General features: G+C 45.3%; 1 protein-coding gene across 4 annotated transcripts in view; it reads right to left on the bottom strand.

The window, feature by feature from the left end:
- The window catches only part of KCNIP1 (potassium voltage-gated channel interacting protein 1), a gene marked incomplete at both ends in the record, with an annotated part of 371,918 nt that overhangs the window by 88,026 nt on the left and 257,554 nt on the right, over window positions 1–26,338 (bottom strand). The window contains one exon of one of the 4 annotated variants that reach the window (XM_084295177.1): window positions 22,626–22,725. The exons of the other annotated variants lie outside the window; for them this stretch is intronic. Coding sequence (XP_084151303.1) covers window positions 22,626–22,725 — 100 coding nt within the window. Of the gene's footprint in view, window positions 1–22,625; window positions 22,726–26,338 lie in introns of those variants that run through there. 4 annotated transcript variants of the gene reach the window in all.

The raw sequence follows: 26,338 nt of genomic DNA, 5'->3' as shown, positions 1-26,338 counted from the left end.
ACACAAGCAAACAAACAAACAAAAACCCAAACTTATTGGGGGAAAAAACCACACCCAAGTGGCTTATTTAGTCAATTGATAGTAATAGCATAAAAATATTATATAAACTTCAGTTTTCTGACTAACTGCTGTAATGTAGAAGGCATGAAACTAAGAAAAAAAAAAGGGGGGGAGGAGATTCATAATATTTTTAATGGTAAAACCTGCAAGGGAAATTGCAAATTGTATTCTAACGTTTATTGATGTTAACGAACACGAACAGCAATTTTTTGCAAGCTGTATGAAGTTTTATCATGGATCATTCACATACAAATATTTACTTTCTCACTGGACATTTTTCTTCGAATGAATGCCAAAACGTGTACTGAAGCAGAAGGTTATAAGTTAATTGCTATTGTCATTTCTACTCAGTTACAGCCTACACTAAAGCTGTCATGCATTAGAGGCAAGAGAGAGAGAAACACCACCACTAATGGTGAATTTCCTGGCTTCTATCACTGTGTCAAAACATTATCATTCTGTAATCACTGCCTTTCATGCAAAATAGCTCAAATGCAGCAAAATCCTGATGCAAAGTGTTTTTTTAAACATCAGCTTAGTGACAGCAAGGAGCAGGATGAAGCACTTCAGCACTACTGAAGTTTCCAGCAAGCTGCTATAGCTGGAGGAACTTCCAACCTAAGCGTGGGTGTGCCTTTCATTGCGTGGGGTGAGAGGCTCCTCTGAGGCTTTTGAGAGGCAGCAAGGATGTCCTGGGAAAGGCAAAGAGGAGAACTGATGCTGTGCCACGGGAACCAGGCACTTCTCCATGATGGGTATTCACTTCCATGAAGTGAAATCGTGGTATCTGAAACTCAATGAACATTAAAACTGTTTATTCTGTGGCAAACCCCAACTAAAGAGTCTGGAAAAAACCTGGACCAGAACACCTCTCAGGGCGAGACATATATTCTAGGAAGGGAGGACACCTGCTCAAACTACGTTCATAGAGAAGGAACTTCACCCTGATGACAGGTAAGAGCTCCAGCCTCTTGCAAAAGGAATTTCCTCCTCAGATTCTACAGATTTAGCTCGTGGTTTTCTTACACCACGCTAGACTCGTCTTACTGTTCTGTGAACTACCTTAAGTTCTAAGACAAGCTCAAATGAAATGTTACACATACTTAACTTCGGTAGTTTCTTTTTGGCTAGGACTAGTGAAAGGTGTCAAATTTCTGAATAATTTTGACGGTTCTGATTCATAGATATTTTACAGAAAAAAATGGACACCAATTCCACAGCTGAATCTGTTGCTGCATTCCCAAACCAATGCATTCTTTTCCTATTTATGGCTGTTCAGCCCTGAAACAAAGTAATCTGAGAGAAAGAGTGCAGGGAGAGAAGACATCAATGTTTTAATGGATCACAACAGCAGATGATTACTCATCGATGTGTTATTGTCTTAATAGATCCACAGCTACCCAAAGCTACAGTCATTAAACAGCAGCTCAGTGCCCCAACCCAACTCTGCATGGATCACACAGTTTCACGCATGGACATTTTTGTAGGGCATTTACAAATCCCACAGATGGAAACTTTAGTAGCATTTGTTATTTCTAATTGCATGAAGTGAGTACACACAGGTACCATACCCCTGATCACGTGCAACCTCGCTCCACACAGCAGGCTCTGCTCCCATCTGCAGACCTTTGTATGACTCCTTCAGATTTCCTTTCTGCAGAAACCACTACTGCTCACAGCACAATTTCAGTGAGACGCAGGCACTCTTCTAAGAAGCAGGGTTTATTATAGATCTATTTGTATATCTCAGCAGCTCTCTCCCCTTAAGTAACTCAGACATGATCCTTTCCCTGGAAACGAAGCGTGGAAGTGCCAGAAACTATTCACAGCTTGATGATTGCATTTCCTTGGGTGTGTGAGCCAAATTACCAGGAGTGTTGTGAATACATAGAAACCTCATTTACAAATTAGGCTGTTGTAAAACAGATCCAAAAAGACACATCTGTGTATTCTCTGCATTATAAATACTTGCGTTGCCTAAAACTACTTGTTCCTTTGGGTACTGGGCAATATTCATTAATAATGAGGTTTTCGTAGATACTTCTATCTAACAAAAAAGCACAGCCATTTACAAATTATTATTTCTTCTGCTTCTGAAATGTCCAAGGAATATTTGTGTCAAGCCATGAAACCCTTACCAGACTCCCGGGTATGGAAACCAGAGCAGGAGGGGAGAGCACGGAGCACCGTACTGGTCCCAGCATGGGGATCAGAGCATGCCCAGTACCGACCATTTCCAGCTCACATTTCAGGGGAAGCCTCCTCACTTGCAGGCAATGATAACAGAGATAATTGTTACATTCCCCCACTGGTCTTAAAAGCAACACTGAGTTTTCAAGCTACTTGCTGTAATATCAAACAAAAGCAAAACTCACAAATCCAACTGAATGATTGAGGACTTGCATTAAAATTAGTTAATGAGCAAACTTCCCCAAAGTATTAATTTATGGTGCTTATAGCTGTGACTACCAAATCCTCTGAGTACTCTGCACACAGAGATTAGAGTCTGCAAAGCCAGTGTGAGTTAGTGTTTAGTTACTAACTCATTAAAATACATAGAATTGACATGGGTGAATTTCCTTGTCTGCTTTCAAAGTCCCAGCTTTCATGTTTATGCTACCCAGCTTTAATGCATGACTCAACAGACATCCAGAGAGGCGAGTTTTTAAACATTTTGTTCCTCGCTTAGGATCAGATTGTCACCAACACTCCATTTCTTATGGATGGCAGGATGAGTAGCCGGAATCAATTTCATTGTAAGATCCACTATTTTGTTTGAATTAATTCTCGGATTAATGAGTAATTTGTTTACTCGTTTAGAAGGGACAATGGGTACCAGAACTTTCAGGAGAAAGTTGTAATTACAGACAACAGCTGTTTTATTCACACTATTGAAGAAAATTTAAGCCTAGTGTATCTGGGTGAAAACCCTTTGAAGGCTTTTACTGAGAAAGCACTCAAACATATGTTTAATTGAGATAGCCCATTGGATTTTACAGGTCTGTGCTGTGACTACATATATACCTACATTAGCACTAATCTTCAGAGATGACAAGTGAAATGAATTATCTTCTCTGTACTTTTTTTTTTTTTTTTAAAGGCAAAAGTCACAAATAGCATCATTCTGTGTTTGTTTATGCCGCTCGAAGAGTTTTGTTTAAAACTCGATGAGGACAGCAAGCCGGTCAGCCTGCTGCCAGTGCGAGGCCCCGCGGTCCTCTCCTCCCTCAGCTCAGGGACACAAACATGGCTGGGGGTGTTCACCAGCAGTGGTAAATCACCTGCTTAGAAATTATTACAACTCAATCAATATCTCATTACAATTTCAAGAAAAACTGCCTCTGGTTAAAAACTCACCCAGGTGCTGAAAACTGCCTTCTTGCTGCCGGAACTGTTCGATGGGGAATTTCAACGATTTGTTTGGAAGAAACAGAACTGACTTTTCTTTACAGTGTCATGAGTGTCACATCATTTGATGTTTCTGTATTTGAGTTTCTGATGGCCGCTAATATCCTGCGAAAGCCTTTGTATTACCTTGACCTGAGAAAAGCCACTGCTATCTGAAAACTGCACTGCAACTGAGAACCAGCTTACCTTCTAGAGCAACGCCTCCTTCGCCACATTTCCACAGCTTGCTTCCAGGCTGGGCCACCTCGTGCTCCAGTGCCCCTCTGACCTGCCTGTTCCCAAACAGCTCTGGGGCGCCAGGTTTTGCTCTCCCACCCTTCCCGTTTCAGCCTGAACTTTTCCCTTGACTAAAACACATCCTTTTTGAACGCAGCAGGGCACAGAGAAACTAAGATGTCAGTGTCCTGCCTGACCACGCGCGCATGTGGCAGCGCCACTGTAAGGGGAGATGACGCTGCCCCTGCCTCCCTTGGACAGTTCTGGAAAGTTCCAAAGGGATGCAGAAGGTTCCAGATGGAACCTGAGGGTCCCAGCCAGCTCTGGAACATTCCAGAGGGTTCCAGAAAGTTCAAGCAGGTTCAGAAACATTCTGCATGGTTCCAGAGGGTTTGGAAACGTTCCAGAGTTTTCTGGGAGGGCCCAGCTGAACCCAGCAGCTGGGCTGGGGGCTCCTGAGGGAAGGGATATAAGAAAGGGCAAAAGCCTGCCGGGGGGGGGTGTGGGCTGAGAAAGACAGCGTGAGGTACACCCATGTGAGGGTGGCTGCGTGGCTGTCTGCCTGCTGGCTGAGGCAAACCCACCACAATTACAGAAATGAGGCGTTTTAGGATGAAGTTAGTCTCTTGTTTCATTTTTCTCAGTGTTCAGCAGAGCTAAAACTATTGGTGTATTTAAGAACAACAGAGAAGAGGAGGGATAACAACCGCTTTTCATGTACATTCAGAAAAACAATATATTTCTAGTAACACCTCATGGTTTGTATTAATACTCCATTTCACCAAAGGGATGAAAAGGAAGCCAATGTTCTCCTGGTGTTGGCACCCATTTGGATACCGTTTGTCATTATCTCCTGTCAAAAGACTCTCTTAAAACATAAAAAAATCAAAACTCCCTGTAGACAAGCATTTGCTTTTCCAGGTGAGTTCTTCCCAGTCAGGACAGGCTCAGGCACGGCTTCTGGTCTTGTTCAAAACTTTCTCATGAATCAGCAATTGGAAATGTACCACCTCAGCCCATCCAGCCAGCCAGACCTTCACCTTTGTAAAATTAAAAAAATTGTAATTTCAAAAATTTTAAACAATTAATTAGTTGGCTCATCTTTCTTACACAAATGTTGCCAAGATTGTAAATCAGGGAGAGCAGGAAATGCCCGTCCCTCTGCAGAACACTGAAAGGTCGAGGCAGCCTCCGCTGCCTCCTTCCATAGGCACCAGGAGAGACGTGACGGGTAGGCAGGATGGCAGAGCCTGCAGCAGAGCAGAGAGTGACACTTCAAACCATTTTTATGACAGGCGGTGTTTCAGTAAATAGAAACGTTCCTGTCTGGAAGCACACTGTGTGGTCTTCCAACCTGAGTCCTCTCTGCTCTGCTTCCTCTCACCAGCTGGCGACAGCAAGATGAATGTCTGCACGGCCAGTAGCTGTAGGTCTCTGCTGATGACAAGAACGAGTTTGCTGTTACATGCCTTTTTCTCACCAATTTCATGTTGGCTCATAGAAAAAAGAGATCCAGTTACGTGTGTGGGAAAACTGAACTGCTCAAACAGAACATAACATGTGCTGCAGAGGACACCACAGGCTATGTTCTCCCCAAACATCTGACCAAGAAATCTCATTAAAAAAAAAAAAAAAGTTACTGGAACTTATCTTCAATTTCAATGACAAACATTTAATTACCCTACAGTTAAATTGCTAATCAGTTGGAAACAACACGAAACAAAAATGTACCTTTATGAGGGCCCCCAGAAGGTCTAATATGGAATTGAAATCATCAGTGGAAATGGGAGGTTCTTGTCCCAGCCGACATGTGTAACCAGACGTTAAAAACTGGGAACTAAATTGAGTGTTGAGTGCCCATTTCATGGGATCTTAAAGTCAGTTTAAAACTCAGCAATATCTTATCTGAGTGTCTACAATGTTTATCTCTCATGTATGAAATCTGACCAGTTACTTTAGCAATATCTGCACAGGCTTATGTACCACGTCAGTTGAATCTTTGCAAATGATGTGGGAGCTCAACAGCCATGTGAAATTCTTGGCAATAATTTGTTCAAAATGGTGTTTAAAGATAAAAAAATCTAGACTTTTGTGGAACCAATTAATTATGTTATGCACAACTTCTTCCTTAAGACACAATTAAAGTTGGTAATTGATTTTTGTATTTGCATGCAACTTACATTTGAGAGAATATTTTAATTTAAATAAGCTCTTCACCATTGAAATACATTAGCGCAATGTTAATGATTTAGCAGTGAGACCTTCAGCTGCAGGATTGTAGTTCTTTATCAGTAATATCTGTCAATCAATTATATTTTAGAAGGAGGCCATACTACGTGTTTGTGACCTGCATCCTTCAATTTATCTGACCCTCTCCCTTATCAGACTTTGCTTGTAATTGCTTGTAGCTGGGATTTTTAAGGGTATCTACCTGCATCAGGATGCCACAGAAAACAGGAAATGAAAGAAAAAAATAAAAAATCTCAAGTCAAAACCAGCTCCTATGCGTTTGATCATGGGTAGGAGTAAAACACATTGTTTTCTCTGTAGAAAGTCAGAGAAGATTAAGGAGGCAACATCTTGCTGTGCAATTACAAAACAAAACCAAAAACATAGGACCGCATGGGTAAGAGATCAATTGGGAAATTTGATTATTGTATTTTCTAACTTTCTGAGAACCTTTTTTTACAATTTCTGGGACTTCTGCACTGTGCCACACAGCACATGCTCACACAAATGTTATGGGCTGTTGTTAGCAACGTTCAGAAACCAAACCCCCTTCTGAGGGCATGATGCTCTCCTGTCTCCTGTCTTGCAGTTACAGAGCTGGATGGCGTGGGCTTCCCTGTGCCCATCCCAGCAGGTCCCTTGCTTCCCCTTCCTTTCCCTCTCACGGTGCCTTCTGGCTCCCACACCAGACTTTTCTCTAGCAGGTCATCCCACCTGGGGGTTCCTTTTTCCAGACTTGTACCGATACTTCCTCCAGTATCGCTCCTGAATTTAACTGCTGGTAAGATCTTATCCATTTAAACCCTCACTCTACCTCCACTCCCCCATCACTCTCATGGCTCTGAGAGCCCCTCAAGCCAGGAAACCTCGTTTTCTCTTGTCCATCACGCAGGCTTCCCTTCTGCCCAGTCCTGGCCCTGCATCTACGCATTTTGCTGCATTTCCAGCTGCTCCCTGAACTGCTGGAGCCAACCCTCATCTCTGTCACAAGACTTCAGTCCAGTGCAGCTTCCAGAGCAAGAAGCATCTTGGGGTGCCCTCAGTGTGTCTGAAATACAGGTGTGAGGCACTTCGGGTCACAAACCCCCAAGATAATCCACATTCAAAGGTGATGATGCCTTTGTCTAAATATATGGCCCTTCAGTTTTGACAGGTTTAAGTGGCATGAAGTTTTTCAAACTGGGTTTGCTACCTAGCTTCATTTCTAGCATACTAACCCAAAGTATATCAATTCTCAGCGAGTAAAATGACTGACAGAGTTTACAAAGAATGGTGGCTCTGAAGTACTGCACTGTCTCATGGTTCGAAGAAGCAATTACAATTGATATAGCTGGGAGAACAAATAATCCCAAAGCGGAAAGCATGCTTTTAGTTTTCAATGTAAACAAACAAACAAAAACACATAAAAATTATGTGATAACATACAGATCTAAATCATACAAGCTGTTTCTGCTTCTGTGTAATTTTGTCGCATTGCTTAATAGGAAGCATTCAAAGTGAAGAGCTGTCACAAACTTCCACTGAATCTGCATCTCATCCTCTGTCATTAATTAGCACAACTGCAAAGCTGCATCTATTACAAGCTTCTAAAAAATTAAAATATGCCATTTACCATATTCTTCTTTTGACCAGCAAGTTTGCTCTGCAAATACAGCAACTTGGTTCCTGTGGAGAACAGAGTAAGCAGAGAGGTTGCTACTTCTGTGCCATGACCTTCTCTATTTAGAAAGTTTTGCTTTGCAGCAGAAATTTTCATCACAGCACTAATTCCAGCCACTGTCCCAAAGTATCCCATTTGCAGCTGAAACATCACAGTTGCCTGTCTGAATTAACCTTCCCAGATTAACTCAAGGTCACTTCATTGTCTCCTTCAGCATCAGTTAGCCACTTTCCTTCGTACTCCCTAGAATCTCACGGTACTTCCAGTTCCCACCAGGTTTTATTTCCCTTCACACATCCTCAAAAGCCCTTTTATTTATTTATCTATTTATTTATTTATTTATGTATTTATATTTCCAGACAATTCTCCCCTAACTGATCCTCTTGTCTTCTGGTTTCCTTGTTCCTGTAGGTCTTCGCTGAGGTTTTCCTTTCATGCTGCAGACAGCTGCCCAAGCTCTTTACAACGGCAGGCTGCAGCTGGTGATGTATCCCACCCTTTTCAGTTTGGTGTCATCTGTTACAACAAAAAGTTTTGCCAGAAACATCTTTGCAGGTATTAACTTCTAACATTTTCTGGTATGGGATGGCTGGTTAGACAGATTAAAAAAATAAATAAATTGAACAGTGGCTAATTGACTAGCTCAGAGTAAAGGAAAGATTTGCTAAAGATATCCCAAAGTAGTTTTGGTTCATTTGTTTGCTTTCACTTCAAATAAAAGCATGCTGTTATAGAAAAGTATCACAGAGTTCACAGTCAATGTCGGCAAATCCTATAATGAAGTCTGCTGTATTTGCATATGCAATTAATACTGCATGTGGTAGCACTTGGTTTGTTAGTTCTTTCTTTAAACAGCGTTCAGTAATCTGCACTTCAAGGAGTAACACACCATGCCAAGCTTTTAAAATGCTTTACGAACATATTTCATTGATCTTCAGCAACTTCTAGGGGTGCACATTATCATCCTTACTCTACAAATAGATAAAACATTGCACAGAAAATTAATGTACATTTTTTTCAAGGCATTTTGTGCTTAACCCTTAATAAGGCCTAGAAACATGGGTGTAACATCAAGATCCCTGAAAGAAACTGAAAAGGTCCAAACGCTGGCAATAGAAACAGCAAAGGCATGGGAAGATTTCTACATGAGGAGAGATCGGATGGTCTAGACCTAGTTAAAAGAGAATGAACATATGGGCGAGGAGATACAAGCAACCAGGACACAACTTGCCAATGCCTCTTCCCTCTTCATCATGATTTAATGAAAATCTGCAAGTGGAGATGCACTGAAATTCAGAGGCAGGCCATTTAAAAAGAAATAATGCTGCGTACAGCTCATACAGCCCCACAACCATAACATTGCTGTGGGGCAAGAAGGGGCTCCAAACACACCTGTGCTCCAAATAAACGCAGCACCCCTTTCTCCTCCATCACCCTGCAAAAGCATGCAGAGGGAAGACACATCATTACACAACGCTTGCAGAAATACATTGCTGGAAGCACGCCTGCTTTAGGTTGTTAACCAACAATAAGCTGTGCAGGGTTCGGAGAGCACCTCCCAGATGGCTAACTCACAGCTGCTGGGGAGAGGGGTTGTGTTTTTGGTTGGTTGGTTGGTTTTGTTTTGTTTTTTAACCCTAACACTTCCAAGGTTTCCTGCTCGTGCCTCTGTAGCATTCACTGCAAGTCACCAGGTAATGGAGGAGAAACAGAAGACGAACATGACTGGCTGCATCGATGCTTTCGGAAGAACTGCAGGAACAGAGCAGGCTTGCAGCCAGGGCTGAGCAGCACGCTCTTTGCAGGCAACTTTTCCAAGTGCCCTGAAGAAGGTGCTCAGGACTGCTGCCATGAGAGCTGTAAGGAGGGCAGCGACTTGGTTGCTGAAAGTATTTTGCTTCTGAAATCAACAGGAAGATTATCTGAAAGATGCGCATCTGAAATCCATGCTGGAGAAGAAGGTGCTAGCTGAGAAAAAAGAGAGCAGGGCTCCTCATTATAGTAGAAAGTTTACTAATTAGAACTGCCGGTTCCTGGGAATGAGGAATGAGGTTTTCTGTTTTTGTAAGCCTTTAACAACAAGGAAAGCTGCACCTAGGAAGGGATTATATACACACATCCCAGAAAAAAAAATAATATTGCCAGCAAGATTGTCAATTTCAGTATTATTTTTTCACATAGGATGTGGAAAACCGAGCTAGAAAAGGAGTCATCTGGACTGGATTCTACCCAGAAGTATCGAAAGTGATAAAATCAATGACATGGGACTAGATTTTTTAATAGGGAAGGAACAGGTTAGAGGATGCTTAGGTTTTGCAATTGGCTGTGCCTGATACAATTCATGCTCTGCTGATGAAATCTCAGGGCTCTTAGCAGATATTGGCAATGCTGAAGTACAGGGATAAGGTGCAGAAGGCTGAAACTGGATAAACACACTTCCTGTCTTTACAAAAGGCAGAGGATGGGGAGATGGGGAATTAGATACCTATCAGCTTAGCTTCAGTTCCTAGAAACAAATAAAACCAAACAATGGGTAAGCAGAGAGAAAATCACAAAGAAAATGAGTGGCTGCTCGATTGGATCTGTTCAGAGTAATTGGTGTCAAACCAATCTCATTTCCTTCAATAGGAAGATAATAGATTTTGTGCCACATCTTGATTTCTCTAAAGCTTTTCACAGGGTTTCATATCAGTTTCTTGTATGTGAGCTAAGAAAACAAAGGGGAGGGGGAGTGGGGGGAATGCAGACCTGCTTGAAAAACTACTCAGAGCAGTGTCAAAGGTTCATTCACAAAACAGAAGAAATAAAAAACCTGAGCTTCATGGGGGCTGTCTTAGGTCTGTCATCAATCATTATGAATGGCAGCTGAATGAGTGTACTTACTAGATTTGCAAATAATACCAAGCTGGGAAAGGGGCAAATAGGTTGAGGATCAAATATGGCCTTCAAAATGGTCTTAAAAGTGGAAGTTGAAGTCCTAAAATAAATACCAGGACTCCATTCAAAAAGAAAAAAAAAAAAAAAAAAAAGCAGAAATCTATCCCTATGCTGTAATAATCATATGCACAAATGTAGGGGAGATAAATGTTACTGGTATTAAATCTCCATTAAAAATTGGGAGCTGTGTTAAGCATCAAAACAGTATGTTACAAAAACCAGGCAAATACTCTTCTAGAAGTACAGCCACAGAGACAGCTTGCAAGACAAATGAAATAGCCCCTCTACTCTTTTCCACGCTGTGAAGACCTCAGCTGGAGTACAACATCCATTCTGGGTCATGCACACCCAGAAAGATATGAGCCAATTAAAGAAAGTCCAAAGCAGAGAGAATGATCAATAGTCTAATAAACAAGACCTGAACAACCTGAGGTTGCTCAGGAAAGGACAGACTGAAAAGAGACGACAAGTACACAAAAGACCGTGCTGAGGAAGAGGTTAATCTGTTCTGCATGTCCTCAGTGGATAGAAGTAACGAGCTTCAGGTTTTGCAGGGAAGAATCAATTTGGTCTGAGGAAAAAGCTTTCCACTAGAGAAGGTAACAAAGCACCGAAATAAATTGCCTAGAGAGACTGTGGACAGTCTGTGTTGGGAGGGCTTCATGAAGGAGTCAGAGAACAGCTGCCAGGGAGCTGCCCTGGGGCAGACGGGTGCATCAAATTGGGTCCAGAGGGGTCTCTGCTATCATAGTGCCTCTGCTGCCTCGTGCCCGCTCCGCAGCCCGCCAGCTCACTGTCATAGCGAAACGGAGAGCTCATCACAAGCAGATCCCCTGCATTTGGTATGGAAACTTCATCTAAAAGGGTAGCTTCAGCCTTCCTTCTGAAGCCCTTCAACACCTCGATACCCCGTACATCTACAGTGCCCTAAGTGCTAAAGCTCTACAGGCTTTAGCATTAGTATTAGGGGGCGTTGGGAAATGGCACGGATAAAATTCCCAGCAAGAATGTGCAAGGTCACACAGAAAGGCAGCGACAGAACACATAGCAGTGTCCTCTGGCTCAGACACCCTTGCTGTTGCCAGCTGCTCGCCCTCCCCTCCGCTATTTTCGTACAGATGTACAACATTCATTAACCTTCTCACCAGACCAGAAAGCTAAATTCCATGTCCACCTTCCCGAGCTGCTCAGAAACTTATTGGTATCTTGTTCTCATGCATAAATTTAGAACCAGTTTAATTTTCTGGACAGTAAATTGTTAATTATCAGAGCCCAGGCAATCAAGCTAGACGCTACAGAATTGCTAGCTCTGGAGCAGCCAGTTGCCACTTTGAGACATGCCCATCCTGAATCCCCTCTGCTGGAATTAGCACTCACTTCCCAGCCCAGGAAACAGAAAAAAAGGTGTGCTGGGAATCTTTCACAAGCGGGCACCTGGGGGCTGTGACCAGAAAGGGCTGGGCTCTCACATGAGCATCGTCCTGTCCCAGGTCCCTGGAGGAGATGAGCTCCTAGCTCGGTCTGGAGTCAGCTGGCAGAGCCCCTGGGGCTGACCGTGCTCTCTGCTCCCCCTACCGCCCTCTCCCACTTGCATCGCCCGTGTCCTGGTTTATGGTGGAGGGTGGCTGTCACACCTCTTCACTTTTCTGAGAGATTTCTTTATAATTTGCATGCGTGTGTCTTTGCGTAATGGCGTGCTGGGGAGTTCAAAGCTGTTTTCTCACTTTGAAAGTAGTCCTTGCGTGTAAGCTGTCCCAAGTCTGATGTGCACCAGGCTTGTATTTTTGTTCTTGATTGAGTACTGCTGCACTGTATTCCTTTTAAAACTCCAGCTATTCTGGGAGAGGTGTATAATTTAATATGTTCAATAGATTTCTTGTCAGGCATTCATGTACGACTTCCTTCATCTCACACTCAGATGTTTGATTTTCCACAGTAATTGGATTTGCCGCATTTGTGTTTACTTTTACGACCTATGGTAAATGATACTTTTTTAGCCAGGGACTACTAAAGCTTTTGCCAGAGCCTCCAGTAACCTACCATGGAAGTTTTTGCTGAAACCTCAGTGTCAATTTTCAGGCAATGCAAAATCCTTTTTACATAGGGTGTTAACGTACACATAATATAGTCTGAACACTACATTAAATGAAAGCTCTTCCTTACAAGAGTGGCTGTGGGCACACAGCACAACGTTATTAGCTTACTGTATGGTCAGATGCACAGCTATCTAACGTATTGACAGTGGGCCAGGTCCTGGGTGTCCAAGCAGAGACCAGGAAGAACAATTTTGCTTACAGGAACCATCTAAAGCCCGTTCACAGGCAGAACTGGCCTCCCTGCGAAGGCAACGTGAGAAATCTGAAGATACGGTGCTGGGGAGACCTCCAAAGCCTCCTGCAGGGACACAGCCAGTGTCCCCAGCTGAAATCTAGAGAAACAATCTGCTCAGCAAGCACTGAGACCTGCTGAGAGCAGGTGGGAGACCTCCTAGCAGGGTGGGGAGGCCCCTAACTAACAGCCCCTAACTAGGCAGGACAGAGGCCAGAAGTAACGCCAGGTTAAAAGACTTATGTCTTTAACTTCAGGAAAGCACACACAGGGCACACTTTTTAATTTGTCTTTGGTGCTTGCATCGGTGGCCCTCAAGTTTCTCATACAAGTCCTAGCACATTTGTTTTCTTTCTTCTCTCCCCAAGTACACGCATGCTGCATTTGGTGTTGTCAGTTGTGCTCAGGACTCACTGGAGCTGCTTTCAGCCCTTTCCTTTTGTATTTAAAACACCCAGCCGTGATTTCTAAGCAGCCGAGCTCAAAAAGATACTTTTACAATTAAGAAGCAGAAGGTCACACAGCTGCAGGGAGCGATACCGCATCCTGCAGAAGGTGGAAAGGAGCACAAAGGCCCCGGTGCAGGCTGCCCAGCCGCTGCTGTCGTGCAGGATGCCAAGCGGGCAGCCGGGCTGTGTGTGCACAGCGATGCCGCCAGCCTGCACCCAACAGAGCCCTCCACAGGCTTCTCCCACCAGCTTCGCAGAGGCCAGCTGGGGGCAGGAACTTGTTCCTCGCTGCATTCCCTACTCGTCATTACACTGCGTGGTCTGTGGGGACTCCCAGGGTACGGGCCTCAAGTTTTCTAAATATGAAGACTAAAACCGAGGGCAGTGAGTGTCCAGGAGGCGGTGAGGAGCAGCAGAGGGTGCGCAGCAGTTCCAGCAGCCAGCAATCCTCCTGGCAACAACTGCAGGTACACAGCACCAGCTGCTAACTGCAGCCAGCCAATCCTCAGTCCTGCTAGGAAATAAGCCTAGGTCAACGGGAAGCAGGGAAAGGAAAGCAGACAAAGCAATCACTGCAGCTAGGCTTGCTTAAAAGGAGAAGAATTGTCACAGGCTATGGTAAAGCATGGACAACAGATTGAGGCCTCCCAGGCTGCAGTACTGTGCCGTGCTTTGCTTTTTTTGTTATCCTGGCAAGTTTTTGAGTTATATTAGACTGGCTGAGCAGCTCGCTTGCTGTCCTAGACCACCCCTGAAAGATAGCTCTGAGTCTCATACAGCACATAGCACTGGGACAATCCAACAGAACTACAGAAGAAAGACTTCCTCTTTTTCCCTGCTACTGGAGCATTTTCCCACCCTACAGTCTATGCGTACTGTACAGTGAAATTTTCACAAGAATGAGCCAGGAAAAGAAAAACCACACAACTTTCTGAAGATGTCAGAATTAGGGCATCTCAGCATTGTTGGGATGTTTATTGAATTCATATTTTTCCTCCTCATCAAATGACACAGGAGAATAAATTCTTTAAGAATAGCAACAATACAGAGGTCAGGACAAAAGGCAAAAAAGGGGACAATTTTGACAACTGGTAAAATCCTTTGAATCCAGGAGAACTGATCTCCGAAGCAATTTTAAGCACAGAAGCATCCAGTTAGGACAGAAGTGGGTCAGGTGTTTAATGGAAAAGCACAGACTAAAGCAAAAAGGTTTTTTCCACTTCACAGTACAGCAATCTTGGATTGAATAGCAAGCCCAAAGCTAGAGGTTTGTGAGATACAGGAATGCGACTGACGTTCTGTCGATACGAACTCCGCACTAGCTGGTTAGGGGAGTCAGCGAGCACCCCAGAGAGATGCTGTCTGTCACGGTGGGCTCCTGCGAACTGTGGGGCACAGAAGCTCCCCTGGCCTCTCAGAGAGACCTGAACTGATGAAGACAGGCGTTCCTGTTGGCTCTCTGCATCTTGCATGCAGTTTCTGCCTGCCTTGTCCTGTGGCAGGACTGTTCAGCAGTATGTATGTAGGTGAGAGGAGGTACAAGCTGACCTGGAGCCAGGCACCACTACCGGCATGTTCACAGCAGCTCCACTGATGTGACAGCTTGTGGTGACACTCAGATCTCACCCCTTCTTGTGCTGACACCATCGCCACCGGGGACACACACATATACTAGCAGTTCCTGCCTGAGAAAAGAACGGTCTCGTGATGTCTGGAGATGGACCAGGAAGACAAAACCCAGGCTGTTTCAGCCGTGAGCTTCTTCTTTAAGTTCTCCCAGCTCCTCTTAAGCTTTGAAGTGTTCCTACAGAGCCTGCTAGGACAATGTGTCCCAAGATGCCTGCTCGTGCTCGGTGGTATCACCAGATAAATACGAGTAAGTTAACGTAGACAGGATGAGAGCAGGCATCACTGGTGAGCCTCAGAGCCTGCAGCACTCAGCCTGGCTGCCCTCACGGTGTGTTAGCTGCAGCCCAACAGCACCAAGCTGCTCCCTAACCCCTAGCTCAAGGACCTTGGGCTCTGGGGCAGAAGTTTCTACAGCTGGAACATGATGTTTTTGCTATTTGCAAGGAGTTTTGTATTATTACTATTATTTTTAATGCTTCTGCTTGGTGCTTAGGCAAAGAAGCCACCCTGCATGCAGTAGAAGGGACAGTCACAAACAGGAACATAGCAGCCACAGGGCATAATGACAGTGTGTATGGCTTCTCCAACACCAAAAAGTATATTATACAGAAGATATATGTTATACAAACTGCTTCATTATCTCACAAAATAAGAATATAGAGTGGTTTGATAATACCTATATTAAGTGGGATTTTTAACGGCTGTAGAAACTCTGTAAAGTATTATGTTAAGGGCCAATAAGTTAATCTTACATTGCCCGGTGTGTGTACACTGTCTGGAAGCTGTGCAGATACACTCACAACAACCACTGCCTTAATGCAGCATTTCCAGTTTCAGGTGAAAACCTGTGTGAAGAACAGTGTGAGAGTTGTGCATTATTTGTGCAACGATTCTGGATGGTTGTTTGTTTCCCTGCTTTTGCACGGGATGCTAGACGTGCCACCTTCTGCCCTGACTTCTCTGAGAGACCAGAGGAAACCTGAGCTGAGTTACCCCGAGCACCACCAGCTCTACCTCTCTGCCAGACTGAAGCCCTCAGCATGGGACAGAGCTGTGAAAAATGAAGGAAATTGGCTTGGAGCTCTGTTTAAAAAGGAGCCTGATGAATGGGAACAGAAAGGAGCCTGAGATCCTTTGGGCTGCATCTCACAGCCTGATGCTGGCAAGTGCTCGGGTAAGGGGGGCTGCCGAGCAGGGCAAGGTGAGGCGAGGCTGCTTCCCGAGGGGCAGTCACTGATTGACCCGAGGCTCCAGCTGACGTGTCCCAAAGCTAGACACTTTATTTCCAAGAGACTAAGCTATCTAGCTTTCCATTAAAAAATGCCCTCGGTGGTGGAGGCTCTTCCAAGGAATTAAACAAAACCTTTCAAACTGAAGGAGCCAGAGGAAGAAGCCACAGAGCTGACACAAAGTGTTTGGAGCGTTGCCTCTTGGGAGGAAAGAAGGAAATGATGCTCACTGCTGGTTAAATGCATCCTTGTTGTTTGTGCTGCCAGGAGCCATCTGGCCTTCAGTTACAAAGTGCTTACCCTTTGGTCTCCCCTGGTACCTGCAGAAGGTTACTCTCTCTGCCCGATGAGAAGACGTCAGGAACATCTAGGCAGTGTGCGAGAACCAGGCCTTATCTCTCCCCAGAACCAATCCCACTCCTATCAGAAACGTCAGAGCCTCTCACCCTCCTTGCTGATGTCCCCTATCTAGGATGTTTGGTAAATTGAGACAGCAGCCGACACAAACACAGACTGCCTGCCAGAATAAAAATCACCTTTTTGCTTGATGGAGAGGATGACCAGGAGCGACAGCACTGTGCCAGTGGGGGAAATCGACTCCGCTCAGTCACTGTGATACAAGACAACACCGAAAAATGCATTTAGGAGACAGAATTGTTGTAATGTCTTTAGAACTTAGGTAGTAATAGGAGTCAGAGAAAGACTTCATTCTTGCCCATTCTGCTCTGTCTGTAGTGCAGGCTCCTCCCTGCCAAACAGAAGAGCTACATTCTTCTGCCCTAGCCTGCTTTGCTGCCTTCTTCGTATTGACAGCTTTTTACACACTGAGAGATCTTATTTTGATACTTTCTGCACCTGAAGGACATGAGCATGCCCGAAGAATTCACTGGATCTGAGAAAGGTGGGGCTCTATGTTTACCTGGGAAACTCGCGCACTTTCTTTGGAAAAAATTTGCAATTACAGGAGATGAGCAGAAATATCCTGCTGATATTACAAATCAAGAGCGATGTAAGATTAGTGGGAAAAAGGTAGGATCCTCATTGTGCATGAAACCCATCAAGTCCCCCGTGACGATCTCTCAGCCAACTTCTAAGGAGTGAATTAGATGATCACTACGGTGAGTCTGTCAGTGGTGGCAGAGCGAAGAGAGAGGTTTATAATGTGCACAGCAGTACATAATAGTGTGCCCTGTTAGCAAATTCATAGGGCTTCATCTCTACTGATTTGGTACCTTTCCATTTAAAAGTTCCACGTATTTTATGGTCAATGTTAACCTTGTAGGAAACTGAATCTGGTCATTACTTTTAGCTCCATTTTACATATAAATAAATCAAATACGCAGAGAAAAAGACATTTTGTCTGTCCCAGCATCAACGTGGAGAAGTGAGAATAGAAACTCTGCCAGCCCTGCCATGGTTAGGATGTGGAACCCCTGGCAGACAGCAGCAAAGAGGCTCGTTTCTGTTCAGAAAGTCCTCGTCCCTTGCTTATTCTGTGCTCACAAAGAGGGGCACAGTCCTGTTAGCTCACCTCAGCGTGCACGGGTGGTTTGCAGGCCAGAGCCCCTCTCTGTGAATATAAACACTTCCTAAGGAAAGCCAAGAACCGGCAACAGGCAAAAATCCCAAAGCTGGCACAGAGAACTGGGTACTTGCTACAAACAGCTCACACCGACTGCACCACTCCAGCTTAACCCCCAAAACATTTTCACTCAGGACACCGAGTCACACCACCCCAGCTGCCCTCCTTCAGATCGTCTGTGACAACTCTGTGGCGACCAGGAGCAGGAGGGCAGGTTGGGGGGCGTGCTGCGGGCACAGGAGGCTGGGCCCCAGGTGCGTACCGAGCACCACCAAGGACGAGAGGAGAGGCAGCAGACAACTGTGCTAGAACTGCCAGGGTAACTGAACAAAAATATCACAGCCCTGATAATGATTTTCTTTCAGCCAGGGAGCGTGTGACAGCTGGCCAGCTCTGCAGCGAGCATCTCACCGCTCGCAAAGGACACAGGGCTGCCGTGGCTGTTATTCTGGACGATGCTGCTTGGGCTCAGCCTGCCCACGGGCAGTCCTGTTCCAGCACAAGGACAGCCCTCTGAGCTCAGTCAGGGACGTTGCCATGATGGATTTTTGCTTTCATTCTTTTTTTTTTTTTTTTTAAGAGGAAGAACGGTCACAGATGGGCCTGAAAGGGAGAACCTTGAGTGTGGGCAACAGAAAACACAAAATCAGAGCTTTCAGCCCATTCTGTGGCCATGCATTTGCAGCACTCCCCTACTGTTGCATAAACGAGCTGGTGCAGCCCGAGGCGTCCTGCCCACCATCACAGGCCGCAGCTGGCCACCCAGCAGCCCAGCACACTGCAGCTGGGGCATTTGGGCCCCTGCCACAAGAGCTCAGCAGCTGGAGGTGCAAAACCCCGACCCAAAAGCCAGGGGCTGCCCTACAAGCGAGCAATGTACAGGAAGCAAGCCTGGGCCTAGACTTACAAAGGGGCCTTCTTAAAGTGAGTAAAATGGAAAATGAAGAGGAGCTGAGAGCCCAGCAACAGCCAGCAGGGTCTGTGCACACCTGCAGTGGCTTGTATTTGTGCCCAGCAGCACCAGCTCCGTGCTGTGGCCTGCCACCAGGCAGGGGCAGACACACTGCCCTCCCCAGAGCAGCCAGGAGCACATCACGCAGCACTTCGCCCTGCCAAGAGCAGCCTCCTCAGTGCCCAGACGGGTGGCTGGAGCCCTACCTTGCTGAAGCAGCTGCTTGAAGCCAGCACACAGAGGTCCCCATAAGGGCTAAGGCTTGGTGCATTAAGTAGTTACAACAAATGATTACAGCAGCGTTGGTGGGGCTGACAGAGCATGTGAGTAATGCAAGGCACAGGAGGAAACTTGGGAGAACACCGGGTGATACCTGATACAAGCACGTGCTCTTGGTGCAAATTACTCACATTTGGTCCAGGCTGGCCCATGGTGATCTTCTGTCTTTAACAAAAATGGTTTACCAGCCTAAACATTTATTTAGTAGCTGGGAGAGGATACCAATCATTCACACCATCAGAGCTCTGTCCTTTCCAACAGCAGAAGAGACGGGCATTATGCTCAGTGAAAAAGTACTAGTTTGGGTTTTGACAGCCCAGAATGAAATTTGAGTTTGATGCTCCCTGCTAAGCCGTAGCCAGAGAGCAGGGGACTTTGAACGGGAGCTGTGGCTCCTCATCACCAGGAGACAGCAAACCTCATGTAACAGGGAAGCTACTGCCTGGGCTGTCAGGGGAAACTTCACTCCTTCCCTCTGCCCCAGAACTAATCCTGGCATCCCAGAAACCACAGGCTGAAGCTGAAAGACAGTAATTTTCCCCAGGAACATCTAGCTGTTGAGCAGCTGCTACAGAAACTGTTCTCTGCTACATTTTAATACAAACGGAGCAGATGGAGAATGGCTTGGGAAGATCTGTTTTTTTTTTTTTTTTTTTGCAAACTTTTTAATATTGTTTCTGAACCATTTTTTGATGCAGACAACAGCTCAGGAAAACTCTGAAGACCTCCCCTTTGCTCAGTAACATGACAGGTGTTTTGGGCTAATGCTTTTGCAAAGCAGTTTACAAGTCTGAGCACTCCACAAGACGCTCAGCAGCACAAAGTCTGCTCAGCACATTCTCCTCAGCACATTCTCCTCTCCAGATGCCTACGAGCATTAGATTAAGAGCAAAAGGACTGCTAGATCTGAGAACTCAACCCCCAAAGTTAGCATCTCCTTTCAGTAACCAACCTTCAGAAGAGGAAATCCATCGCTGCCTGGAGGGTGTTTCACAAAGTTGAGCCCGTTTCTGCCCATGGTCATTCTGGTCCTTTTCCTCCATTAGAAAAATTACAGATTTTAGCACCCATAGTTGTAAAAGTCACTTGGAAAACCTCTATACAGGTAGTACTGATGAACATAAACAACAGTCACAGTTTCAACACACGGGCAGCATGGTATTGGGGCACTTTTGCAGCATAAACGAGGCCCACAGCCACTACAAGAGCTACGAACTGCAGTGATGAGCGATGTGGGACAAAGACGCCTTCCGGCCTCTTCAGCTGCTTGCTGGCAGTCCGTGTGCTCTGCTCGAGGCGTAGTACGCACTGCTGCATGTACCCCACACATATTTGCTCTGCTGACAGTGGGACCACAGAATTTTGGTTTTGTGCTAGGATAAGCCAGCCTCGAGACATTTACACTGTAGTGGCAGTGCAGATTCCTCAGCAGTAGCACACAACGAGAGTCCTACGGGGTCAGGCAGGGCTACTAATATAAATAAAAGCCAACACCACTTAAAACTTTTTCCTAGTAGAACATTAAGTATAATTTCTTTGTATAACAACTAGCATGCAAGGAATAAAAATTATTGTATCAAATAGTCAGTAGTCTCTGCTGAAAAATAATGTGTCAACCTGATTTAAGCTACCTTAACATGAAAATAAGGCAAGCAGCAGCCTCCGCAAGGACAAGAACTTCGTTACAGTATGTATGTGCTGCACGTTCCTACACAGGGTCAGCACTGCAGAAGCAACGGGGATGAAGCTATAATTATGTATGTGTTCAAACTATGGAGGATGAATGTGCCAACTTCACCTGAAGTCCTAGTAAATAAGTAAAATTTATCTTACTCAGCACAATCCACAAAATTTATCTTTTCCAGCATAATCCACAAAGTAGCTCCAACCTTGTGCTCTGTATTTTAATCTAAACTCCATCAGAGAACAGCTAGACATCGTTATGATTTGCCCTGAATTACTCCAATATCCCAAATTTCCCCCTCCCTAGGGGCTAAGGGTACCAGATGAGCAGTTCCTCCCCTGGGACACGAACACAGCTCCCAGCTCTGCGAGGGGCCGTGACACTGGCAGGATGCAGCCGCCCAAACACAAGCAGCTGTCTCTCCTAAGGCTTCCTTCTCCAATGCTCGCTCGCTCTCTCTTTTTTCTTTAACCCAAGTTTATAAATAGCATCTGCCCTTCAAATGCATGCAGGCAGACAACAAAAGGATCCCAAAAAAACAGGTGCTCAGAAGGACTGATTCAGTATGGACCTTGCTGGAGCTGCCAACGGGAAATTAACTGAACATGAGGCACCGTAAAACACTTCTCTGTACCAGGAGCACCCAGATACCCGAAGACTCATAAAAGCAAAAATAAATGCATTTTTCTGTAGCCATCCTGTCTTGCTTGCACAATTTCGTCATTTCCATAGACCTTGCAAAGCTTGAGCTGGTAAATACAGCAATTGCGAATCTATTGCCCTAGCTTCAAAATGCCATTTCACGATGCTGTGCAACAATTATTGCTGGGCACCTCCTAATTAGTCCAAACATCTAAGAGGTTACGGGAAAATAATCAAAGCAGCAGGAAGTAAGAGAAACACACACATACACGAGAAGTAAAAACTAAAGCAAACAACCAACGGACCGAAAGTTTTACAACTTTTTTTCCTCCAGTAAATACTTGCTGCTAGTCTCCAAGGTTCTTTGAACCTTGTTCTAAATTTTGTCAAGTAATTAATATGAGACGAGCAGGCTGTCATGAGCTTTGAAGCAGAAAGGAGTAATTGTTTGGCATCTGTGGGGAGCTGAAGGTTACTTTAATACCTGCGTATTACTCGCTCGCCATGAAAAACGACCCTCGAGTTTCCATAAAAAGCAGCTGTTTGATGTATATCACATTCAGGAGCATTTAGACTACATTGTAAATCTACTCTTCCTATTAAACAGTGAGTCTATCTGCACAGACATGTTTTGATTTATGGAGTTCGCTGTCTAAAATTCATCCCTTCTGCCTCTATGTACCATCTCCACGTTTCTACATGAATTACACTGTTTATAAAAACAGAGAGGTAACGAGAATTAAAGCATCTCCGGCAGTCAGCTCCCTCAAACTATCTTCAGCAAAGCATATTTACATTTCTATCAGTAGCGTTTTTGTAAAGCATTCCCGAGACTAGAGAGGAAGACCGGGCAGATTTGTTACTGATAAATATTCTGGTAAATCCTGATAGAAACATTCATCCAAATAAGCTCAGTAAGATTTCTGGATTTTCTGTTAATAACAGCCAAAAGCTAAGAATCAGCCATGACATTTCCAGCAATTAGAACAAATTGAGAAGCTACAAGGATAAACTTACTAAAATGCAAAGCCTCCTTTCATTCAGAGCTCCAGGACGCAAGCTGCTGTTTACTAAAGCATTCGGATCTGTACTGAAGTTCTTGAAACAATCTCAAACAGGCAAAGAATCATTTAAGATTATATGACATTTGTTTTCAGAGCTGCAGTGATAGCTACAATGCTATTCTGACACAGAAAATACAGTGCATTTGTCTAAAGAAAGCATCTGAAAGTTATCTGAGCTCCTCTGATAGTCAAACACTGCACATGCACAGATTAAAGTATAATGCTCTGCAGCAAATGGCTTTCAGAATAAAATATTTTCTATTTCTTATCATCCTACCTTCATAATTGCCTTCTAGGAGACCCAGATGCTCAAGAGCCTTCACAAATCCAACAATGATCACCAGTACAACAATCATTTCAAGTCCCTCCAAGTTCATCTTGAAAAATTATTCACGTAAAAGCATCTTTTCTCAGGGAGCGTCCTGACTTCGGAGTTAGACTTTAATTAAAAAGCCCTCCTAGCCCAAGACATGCCACACGACCAGATAAATACAATGCCAATGAAGCCCAGCATATTCCCACCATAAAACATTTCTATTGACAGCAAGATGAACACAGGAATGTAAGGAAGTCAAATCTTACCATGTCTGCATCACTTGCCTGCCTGGATACAGATGTTTCAGTCTCTAAGGCAACAGAATATACAGTAACCACTTTGTTTTGCATTTCCTCTCAGTCACAGCCAAAATTCACCAAATCTGCCTGGTATCTGGTAAAGCCTGATGCTGCTTTTTCCACACTGAATTACAGGTTTAGGGAGATCCCATGCTGAAACAACACCCAGGGAAAAGTGCAAACACAACCTTTGCTTGATCCTACAGTGAACTTGAGCAAACTCACAGCAAAATCATTTCATTTAGGAAATGACCCACTGCTGCATTTCCCCGTTGGGGGACATCCATCTGGGTTCAGTTACAGCCTGTTAGCAACACACTCAATTCGCTTGTTTTCCCCCACTGCAGACATGTTTTACAGCAAATCCAGGCACTTGGTACAACAGCAAACAGGGTACGGGGGGACTTGTTAGGGGGAAACGCATTTTGAAGCTTTGGGGACGTGTGGGAGACAAAGGAGCCTTGCTGGAGGCCAGCTGCGGCTCCCTGGGCACATTCAGGATGAGAGGAGGGCAGGGAGGAGAGCGGGGACACTGTGCCTGGGGCCAGCACCGCGAGCACTTGGTGTTCCCACTGAAATCGCTCCCAGGCCCCCGGCCCTGGCAATTAGGGACAGGATCTCCGAAGGCCCTGAGCAAGCTGACAGCAGATGCGAGCACGCCTGCAGTCGGCTCTCCCAAAGCCCTCCTGCAATCCTGGCCCCGTGTCCCAGGGGCTCCATTACTTGGCCTGCAGTGGGCACCTCTGGGGCACGGCCAGGAACCAGGCCCACGGAGCCTCCTGAAAGCCCTATGCGGTCTCTTGTTCACTTCAGCAATACTTGGCTGTGCTGTGGTGTCTTGCTTAAGGCCCGACTGAAGCTCTGTTACCCGCGTGATTGTTCCAAGGTATGAATATTGCAGACGTGCTCCTCCATCATTAATACAATTAACATCCCCAGCATCCCCAGCTTTTGTCAGCATCCCATGCAAAAACGAACCTTGCCTTTTTCCCTTCTCCATCAAACTTCAGTTGAGGACCTCGCAGCTCCCTCCCCAGTTTCTCCCTGAGCCTGAACACCCCGCAGGGGAGGTTTGGCAGCTGCTGAGGTATCAAATCCAATTACACGGACATGGAACCAGCTCTGGGACAGCCCGGACGGGAGGTGTGATAACACAAAACAACCACCGATGTTTTAGTGCAGAAGGGAAAAGGAGGAGACACCACCTGATGGAAATGGACTGGGACGGAGGGGAAAACGAAGGAAATGACTTTAGCCTAGTTTTGGCCAAGTTTAAAACCTCTGTTCCTAAGTAAGAGTGAGATGAACCAGGGGACGTGCTGCCAATAAAAATTCAAAATTAATTTTGGTTCTCGGGGATATCTCACAGCCCAGAGAGCTTGTACTGTTCTGTTTGCTGCTGCTGTTAGCTGAGCTCCCAATGTAACTGATTACCAACTAGGAATTTATATTTCTTGTCAAAAAACTACTTTGTAGAAAATAAAATGCTCCTCAGAAATGGATTTTTTTGACTTTGGCCGTGCTTCCAGAGCCGCCCAGCCTCCTGGTGTGGTGGCACCGCCACCCTCCCTGCCTGGGCTTGGGGGGCAAAGCCCAAGCCCCACATCAGCCCGGGCAGGGCAGGAGCTCTGGCAGGGAGCTCTTGCACCCCAAAACATGGAGAAAGGACTTCCACAGGCTCTCCCTTCCTTTCGGGAAGCTTTCCTTACCGAATTATTGGTGCCTCTGCACCCCACTGCTCAGAGGCTCTTTGAAAGGTTTCCTCTTTTTTCATGCACAGCAATTTTTAAACCTCGGAGCACTTCCCTGCTGCTGCCTGGCCAGCCCGAGCCACCAGTAAGTGCCTTTGGGGTCGAGGGAAGAGGAACCCACTCAAACATACTCCAATCAAAACTGATTTAGCTTGGACATGCCGACAGAGCAAAGCTGCAGGCTGTGTGCTTCATGCCAGCTACCTCCTCCCGGCAATATATCGCGTCTGTAACAAACCTCAATATAATTCGCCATCACTCTTATTTGAGCTTCAGCAATTCAAACTACTGACAGCATTTCTGTGGCTGGGCTCCCTGGGAGATGCTCCTGGAGATGCTCCCACACCCTGTCTGATGTTGGTAAGCCTGAAGTGGTGCAGAACCGGGCATGCAGGGGGCTGGCAGCACGGGCGGACGGCTCATGGCACTGCCCGCCTGTGCCCCACTGAACACCAACAGATCTCCAAGCTAACTCTCACACACCTCGGACAGCAGCGACTGGGAAATCTATCAGGAGAGCACCAAGACAGCCAGCTAATCTGCCAGTTAAATGTTCCTGGGCAGCTAACCTCAAGGGCAAGTCTGTTTGATCCCACTGTCCTGGTTTGCAGGCCAGATACTCTGTTCCTCTCATTTCCATCTGCGTTCCTCCACTACACAAACCTTTATTTATTTATTTATTAATCCCTGGAAACTTGGCCAAGTCCAAAGAAGAGGAGAAGACCTGCTCAGCAGCACAGCAGCACTCTGGCCAGGGTAGGAACCAACAGAATTACATCTGCCGGCACCTGCCAACAGGGCAGAGCACTGCACGTCCTGCAGCCTTTTGCAAAGTCACTGCACCACACAGCCACACCGCTAGCTCGGGGCAGGGATTCCCAAACCGATCCCCGTGCTCCTGCTCCTCGCATCTCCCGTAGCTTCTCTAGACAGTACCCAGTTCTCTAGACAGCAGTCCTGCTGCAGCAGACTCCTGCTGATCCATCATTTTATTAATAGCATGATTACGGTATAAATATTTCATTCCGTGGTGTGTAGGAGGCTTCATTATGCCTCGGTATTTTTGCATGCACATCTTCTTTAAATACAGCTCTGTTAAAACTTATGGCAAACGTGTCAGCTCCAGCTCTTTCAATATTTCCTTTAATGCTTTCAGTATTTTCTCAAATGCTAATAATGTTAAATTCCAGGCCAATTTATTCAGTGAAAAAAATCCACATCCGTTTCTTTTATAATGGAGTCATACAAAAAGATGCAGTGAGGATCTAATGCAGATGGGAATTAAGTCTTTGAAAAAATGACTGTTGTTATTTTCCTACTTTATTTGCTATGTAAGGAGCAGCGTGGGAGCACTGGTTAGGTTTTCAGGGCAGTATTTTCACCTTTCAGTGTTTCACCAATACGCTTGGCCACACACTTTTTTTTTTCTCAGAGAACTAACCACGTCCTTCATACAAACATTATTAGCGCTGCTCAATGTTTTAATCCAGGACCAATCAGTATGAAAGCTGAATTACACCTTTAATACAGCAAGTGCCACTCTTCTGGCTGTACTCCATCCCATAAGAAGCAATGCAAAACACTTGCAAAGCGTTGTAAAGTTTTACCACCCCAGGGTCTGCCA

The sequence above is a fragment of the Netta rufina genome, assembly GCF_964035555.1.
Source record: "Netta rufina genome assembly, chromosome: 14".
Classification (NCBI taxonomy): Eukaryota; Metazoa; Chordata; class Aves; order Anseriformes; family Anatidae; genus Netta; species Netta rufina.
The sequence above is the reverse complement of the archived record's forward strand: the minus strand, read 5'-3'. Positions and strand labels throughout refer to the sequence as shown.